General features: G+C 34.9%; 1 protein-coding gene across 1 annotated transcript; it reads left to right on the top strand.

Annotated features, from left to right (window-relative positions):
- Positions 1-648: 648 nt before the first annotated feature.
- Positions 649-1246, top strand: LOC139851413 (auxin-responsive protein SAUR78-like). Its single transcript, XM_071840444.1, has one exon. It carries the CDS (start codon positions 653-655, stop codon positions 1130-1132), a length of 480 nt encoding a protein of 159 aa, XP_071696545.1. The 5' UTR covers positions 649-652; the 3' UTR covers positions 1133-1246.
- Positions 1247-8287: the final 7041 nt, after the last annotated feature.

The raw sequence follows: 8287 nt of genomic DNA, 5'->3' as shown, positions 1-8287 counted from the left end.
TCGGGTGTTAATGAATATATCCATCGATAAAAATTTTCATCTATGTCCACATCCATATCCATTAAGGTTAATTTATATCCATATCCATATACATCTAAGTTCATTTGTATCCATCACGAAGCTAGTGGATCAGGTAGATTTCCACTAGATCGGGTAGCCATTGCCATCCCTAGATGCCCACAAGGCCACAACCAACGAGGTGGTGGTATGCCGACCACCGCCGTAAAGGATATTCCAACAAGCTCCAGTGCCAGAAAAGGAGCTCAAATCAGAAGGTAGGAAGAGGGAGAAAATGGCAGCCGGAGGTTATGCCGGCAGCTAGAAACAAACTGAAAAAAATGCAGCAACACCAATCTGGCGAACATGAATCAAAACCCATCCGCACAAACCAACCAACCACCACCAAGGTCAGAATAACAAAAATCGGCGGCAGTAAATAAAAAAAAAATTAGATGAAGCGTAACATTAAACAACTAATATCGGTTATAAGTAGGACCCCCAAATTGATTCCAAACATCGACTTCACACCCACCATTATTTTATATTTACAACTTACATCCTTCTTTGTTTTTTTCATCAATACCAACTATACTAACTATATAACTGCATCTCTCATTCATTTCTCTATACAACCAATTTACAGCCTCAAGTCATGAAAACGATCAATGTGATGCTAAGAAAATGCAAAACATTATCAAAACAGTTATCTCGATCCTTATCGAACACTAGTACCGGATCCAAATCCTCAAGACATGATGATGATCATCATCATGATCATTATAACCACAAAATTAAAGGAGGAATTATATGGAACACTAATGCCATATCCTCTGTTTACGCAAACAACGAAGATGATAACTCAAGTAATGAAGAAGATCAGGAACTAGTGTTCGTTGGAAGTACAAGAAAACGTTACGTGATTGGCTCAAAGTACTTGATTCATCCGTTAATAAGCGCGTTAATTGAGAAGTCGAAACAGAGCAGTGATCATGATGCTAATGAAGATGAAGATGTATTGGTTATTAATTGTGAAGTTGTGTTGTTTGATCATTTATTGTGGATGATTGAGACTAGTGATTTAAATGTTACCTCTGATTGTTTGGATGAGCTTGCTGATCTTTACTCGTTGTGAATCGTCTTTATTTGTTGATTTAAACTCGAATCGAGATCTATAAAATTAGGTTTTTGAATGCCGAAGAATTGAATTAGTTTTGATTTGATGATTTATGAGTTTAGTATCACGTTATATATGTAGTAGTTTAACTGTAATTGTTAGTCAATTCATCGTCCTCATGATACCGAGTTCGAAATGTTACTAATGGTTATATTAAATAAAGTGTTAATTTTAGTAGATTTTTATTACGTCTTTGTGTACAATGCGACAACCGTGAATACGTACTAATTTATGCGTACTTAACACATGGGATAGTAGCATGTCGTTTTCAAGTAACAATTGTGCCTTTTATATACATTGTATTGTATACATTGTATATATCTCAAATGGCTAATGTTTTTATATCATTATACAAGTATACAAGAATACCCCGATTAGATGGTCGTACACCTAATTCTAAATAATGAGTATTTTTTATTTTTACCAGCTAATTCTAAATAATGAGTATTATCTTTGAATAATTAAAAAGAAAACTTATTTTATCTTTGAATAGCTCGACGTATATCTTAAATGGTTAATCGATGTTCATTTAACATATCAACGATTAAAAAATATGAACAATGCAATTTTATTTTTGAAAGAACATAGCATGACTTTTTGTTCGGTTAGTTGTCCATTAGTACGATTTTTAATAAGAATACAATATCATGACGATTTAAAATATTAAGTTTAAAGACAAAACTCACACAACCAAGCAAATTATTCCACGAATATGTGCATATATTTACCCTTGAAAGTTCAAGGGCGGATCCAGAAACTTTTTTTAATGGGGTAAAATATAAAAAAATTGAAAAAAACGTCAAATTTAAAATAAAAATACACTAAAAAAATTCGATCATCAAGGTGCAGCCGACCCCACTAGCACCCCACCCTCAACCCCTGCTTGAAACTGAACTCACAACCTGAATAAAAATGTTATTCAATACACGTAGGTCATTAGCCATGCATGCATATATATATATATATATATATATATATATATATATATATATATATATATATATATATATATATTTCTTACTTTCCTTGTCTCAATTTAATAATGTAGTATTTTTTTTGTTCGGTTGTTTCAAATTAATAGTTCATATTTTTAAATATATGAAAATTATATTGTAAAGTTCTGTTAAATTCTTATTTTATGATTTTACAACAATATACTACGTAATATGTAAAAAAAAAAAAAAAAAAAAAAAAAAAAAAAAAAAAAAAAGATGATAAAACTGTAAAGTGAACAATCCAAAAAAGTACAATGTTTGGTGATTTTTTCGGTTGTGTGTTTTTGTCTAGAGAGTATTAAATTAGGAAAAGAGAGTACTATTTACTTATTTAGTATAAATTACGTTGATGATCCTTGTGGTTTGTATCAGGCTACTAAGATGGTCCCTTGCATTTTTTTCCTGAAATAAATGGTCGTCGTGGTTTTAATTGTTACATTTATGATCCCTTAAACTGTCTGACATTAAATGAGTCCGTTAAGTTCAGTCACATGCCTAGTATGCGGCGGTGAAATTGCCTTTTTCTTTCTTTCTTCCCCTTTTTTATCTTCTTTCTATTTTCTTGTTTCCCTTTCAGGCACGATTTTTTTTACTCTTTTTGTGAGCCGACTAATCTCGGGGCAAAAACCTGCTTTGCAAGTTGTCTGGAATCGTGAATGGTAAACCTTCATGGTCATGAGAGGTAGTTCTACGCTCCATGGTATAGAACTCCGTCCTCCGTTTCTACTTGGTGGAAAAGTTAAAAGCACCACTGAACTACCACCTCATGATTCCTTCTTTCTTCTTCTTTCTCCTTCTTTACAATAACAAGGCATTGATTGTAGATAGAAGAGAAGTAAGAAAAAATATCGAGAAATATGAAGGAAAATATAATACGACAATATTACTTTTTAATGCAATACACATGTTAAAATTTAACGGATTTTTTAACGCATGTTACTAACATAGATCATCGACGTCACAGCTGAAACCCACAAGAATTGCTCGAGTAAAAAAACACATAAACTATTCCGGTACAACAACAACAACAACAACAACAATTTCACAAAAAGTGGGGTATGGAGGAGGTAAGATGTAGACAATCCTTCCCTTATTATAGATTAAAGGAAAGTCATTTCTCCACCGAGAGTGAAACACCCCAAGAGTAGACTCTCTCTCAATGTTCTATGAATAGAGAGATTGCTTTCGAATGGACCTCCGACTAACAATCTCCGGCAATTTGATACAAATCAAATGGACAATCCCAGTATTTATTTTTTCTATTGTTTATTTGTTGAGATTAACATTTCCAAAAATGCCACACGCCCGTTATGATGAGCGGATCGGGGGCGATTCCGTCTTGTCCATACAAAGGCGACAAAATAAATGAAGTAAAGAATCCTGAAAAACTGGGTGATACTCCGTTTTTAAAAATGAGGAAAGGCTTCTCGGAAATTGCCAAGAAAGAAGCGGCTCTTCCCACGGTGGAGTCTGCATTGACTCTATTTATTATTAGATGGCTTTATCCTTTCTCGGGTTCCGGTAAATAAGCCTTAATCCCTTTTGACGTATACTTTTCAGAAATGGGCCCAAGGAAAGGAAAAGGTGACCACTTTCGATAGGGACGTGAGGCATGTCGAAAAACATATGGAGATTTGCGAAAAACACATCCACTTTTTCTCCTTTCTCCCAAAAAGCTTCCTTTCCTGAATCTTAGCTATTATGATGTTATTTTAAGTATATCTATCTATGAGAAATGATATGGTCAAAAATTTTTACAATAACTAATCTACAAAATGTTTTGCATTAAATTATGAGAGAAAGAAAAGAGAGAAGTGATAAATATTTTTTATTGGTGTATATCATGTGGCATGTCATTTTGTAAATTATTCTTGAAAAATTACTTGAATGGTCTCTGTGTTTTACATCATATTTCGTCGGAAGTCCCTGAATTTCTATTTTGCTTGACTGGTCCTTGTGATTTTCAAATGTCACGTAGGTTGTCCCTCTGCCAAACGTCCGTCCAAGTCAACCGTTAAGTATTAGCATGTGCCAAGAACATGAGGGTAGTTTTGTCATTTTACCTCGAAAAAAATACTTAAGTGGTCCCTGTGTTTTACCAAACATTTCAAGCAGAGTCCTTGTGTTATTTTTTCGACTTATGTGGTCCATGTGTTTTACACAATATTTCATGTGTTTTCGATTCATGTTTTCATTTCACGTTTACGATTCACGTTTCGGTTCGCATTTTCGATTCAAATTTTCGATTTCATTTCGTGTTATCGAATCGCGTTTTGGGTTCGCTTTATCGTTTCACATTTTTTCGCATTTTCATTTCGTGTTTTCGTTTCACGTTTTCAGTTATTTTTTCTTGTTCGTGTTTTTGGTTTGAGTTTTCGATTCACGTTTTCAACGCGGATTTTCGATTTCACTTCTCGTTATTTCGTTATTGAATTGCGTTTCCGATTCCCGGTATCGTTTCATATTTTTTTACGAACATGCCAATCGAAAACTTGAACCGGAAAAGAAAACACGAAACGAAAATGCGAAAAAAGTGAAACGATACCGGGAATCGAAAACGCGATTCGTTAATGAGGAGTAAAATCGAAAATCCGCGTTGAAACGCGAATCAAAAACGCAAACCAAAAACGCGAACCGGAAAAAAGAACTGAAAACATGAAACGAAGACACGTGACGAAAATGAAAAAAAATGTTAAACGATAAAGCGAACTCTAAACGAGATTCGATAACGCAAAATGAAATCGAAAATTCGAATCGAAAATGCGAATCGAAAAGGCGACCCAAAACGTGAATCGTAAACGTGATAGAAAGCGTGAATCGAAAACACATGAAATATTGTGTAAAACACAGGGACCACCTAAGTCAACTATAACACAAGGACTCTGCTTGAAATATTTTGTAAAACACATGGAACACTCAAGTAATTTTTGTAAAACACAAACTCAAGTAATATTTCGAGGTAAAATGACAAAAGTACCCTCATGTGTTTGGTACATGCTAATATTTAACGGTTGACTTGGACGGACGTTTGGCAGAGGGACCGTCTACATTACATTTATAAATCACATGGACCAATCAAGTCAAAATAGAAATTCATGACTCCCGGCAAAATATGATGTAAAACACAAGGACCATTCAAGTAATTTTTTTATTATTCTTTATAAAATTTGTGTAGCTCTAACATATCTCTTTTATCTATATGTGTATGATGTAAATAGAATTAACTAGTTTTCGAACCCTTGCTACGCGTCGGGGATTCAGTTTTTAATGTATTTTATTGTGTTTAGTTACTAAGCCTACGAGTGAAAAATCAACGTATATGAAAAGTACCCTAAATATTTAGCGTTTTTTAAAAAGTGTCCGTTTTGCGTATAGTTAGTGACATTGTGTTAGTAAAATTATTTTGAGTTTAACGATGGTGTCGGAAAATTTTAACTCGTTGCGAACGAGAAGATATAACCCATTGAATATTTGAGTGGAGTTTATTTAAGATATTTTATGAAAATTTTTATTTAACACTTTAACCCCCTGTTTTGGGGGCTGATTTTATTTTTTGAACGAAGTGTTGGGGGCGTTTGTGGTGTTAGTTAAAAGAAAGGAAAAAAAAGAAGGTGAAAAGACGAAAACACCCCTGGTACTATTCATCATTTTTGTATAATAGATAGTATAGTAATAGTAATTTAAAGAGAGAACTTCAGTGTAACACCGGCCATTTTTTTTTTTTTTTTAAATACACAACGTAAGGCTTTATTAACAAACACAATATAAGTCACGTCATTACATTAATCTGAGTAATTAAGTTTAAGTTTACACAACGGTGTTACGTTATTACAAAACATTATTTATACAAAAGTCCACATCAGAGTTGGGTTGTCAAACATGTCTTCTGCATCAATACCCATCCCGACTAGCAGTACCTAAATCTGCAAAGGGGGAAACATGTGGGGGATTAGCACACCGCTAAGTGAATGGAATCTATCCAACAGATATAGCTTAAGCCACACACAAGCTATATACATCAACAATACCTGCTAACTACCAACTAGCATACAATAAGACAATACGAGGATCGACGGCTTGTACGAGCACACGACTCCCAGCTGATCGGGCCTGAGTCTATCGGTAGTCCCTGCTACTCAATTCACAGTATAGTTATCCAGATGCAGGGGATGCATCATTCACACTATACTCCACAATCAGTAGCCTATGGACCCAACCTCCCCTAGGCACGGTTGACCTCATACGGACTCTAACCTCTCCTAGGCACGGTCTCGAGTCCCCAGTCTCCCTAGGCCCGACTGGTGCCATTCATACAGTGTACACATAATTCACATACAACATCAGGCAAACGATACTATTCTATCATGGCAATTCCTACACTATGCATGGTAAAAGAGTCAACCAATGTAGCATGATATGCTACTTAAACTCTATCCGTAGATAGACCCACTCACCAATTACCAGCAACTGCTCAGTTATTATTTCTGAGCTTCCTCCTTGTCTTTAACTCCTGAGAACAGCAAAAACCAAGTTAGAATAGTGTTCCCATCAAGATTAGACACACTGACAGCGAATTATAGCAAATTAGTAAAAAAATGCGTCCGCTAAAATTTTCATGCTTAACACTTATGCACTTTCAAAATTTACATCCTGAACACCAAAATATAAACGGGCAGCATAACGGCTAGAAAAAGGCACTTTGGTAAAACATTCTGCCCTGGACACACAGTCGGTCGACTGACACTGACAGTCGGTCGACTGTCGACACAACCGGTCGACTGACCTTACCAGTCGGTCGATTCACTTGGTATTACATCAATCGGCCGAAGGTAAATCTCAGTCGGTCGGTTCACTCAACAATCGGTCGGTTCACCCTCAGTCGGTCGACTGTCGACCGACAGTCGGCCGACTGTGTTCATCTTCCTTAGAAACTGAACAAAGGCTACGGAATTCACGATGAAATCCTCAAATCTCGATCTAGAGCTCGTTTTAAACACCAAAATCGACCACAACTTGTTCACTACTTGTTATAGACTCAAAACCCACAACAATTTGACCATAACAACACTTAAATCACTTGTTTTGACACAAATTCAAGCTTTTTACAAAACTCACACAAAACCATGAATTTAACAACGAATTGAACACAAAAACACATGTTACTTACCTTGATAGACTCAGTAAACGATAACAAACACGATTCTAACACCAATTTGAGCTCAAGATCAATGTTTAAGGATTAGGGTTTGGTTAGGTGGGAGGGATGAAGGTACGGTGTTTTAGTGAATTTTCTAGAAATGGGAAGAAAATACAGCACACTAGTCACATAATTGGGTTTAATTCCCACACTGCACAACACACGGGTATTTACCAGTTATCTGATATCTTTCGCACAAGATTAGGTAACCCAAACGAGGTTCAATTGAAATAAACAAACCTGTTCTGGGACCCTTGTCACAAACTGGTCACAACACAATTATAATAAAACACTAACAAAATAATTAAAATAAAAGCACTTAAGACAAAGCACAAACCCTAAAGACAAAATAGTCCACTTACAACTAGCCCAAGTTTCAGTCTGTTACATTCAGATTCTTTTACATATATAAGTTACCACATTCGTTTGAGACAATATCTATTTATAGTAAATTGACAAAATTTCATTCCTCGTTCCTGAACTTTACATCAAATTTGACTCCACGTTCTTTTTCTTTTTTTTTGTGCATCGCTCGTCCCTAATGTATCACAATTCTACATCCCTCGTCCTTTTTCTTGACTCCTCGTCCTTTTTCTTTCTGTCAATTCTACATCCCTCGTCCCTAAAAAGGTCGAGGGATGTAGAATTGTGATACATTAAGGATGAGGGATGCACAAAAAAAAGGACGAGGAGTCAAATTTGATGTAAAGTTCAGGGGCGAGGAATGAAATTTTGTCTAGTATTTAATAAATCTCTAATTTGATGATATCATAAAAAAACTATTTTTAAACTTAAAAATAATTCAAAAATAATTTTTTTTAGAAATCTATGATGATGTCATTAAAGTAAATAAATATATTTAATAAAAAATAAAACACGTTAAACAAATGTATAATATGAGATATGTATAACCTTATGGCA

Source organism: Rutidosis leptorrhynchoides, chromosome 6, assembly GCF_046630445.1.
Source record: "Rutidosis leptorrhynchoides isolate AG116_Rl617_1_P2 chromosome 6, CSIRO_AGI_Rlap_v1, whole genome shotgun sequence".
NCBI classification, from domain to species: Eukaryota; Viridiplantae; Streptophyta; class Magnoliopsida; order Asterales; family Asteraceae; genus Rutidosis; species Rutidosis leptorrhynchoides.
Note: the sequence above shows the minus strand (reverse complement) of the source record. Positions and strands in the feature narration are given on the sequence as shown.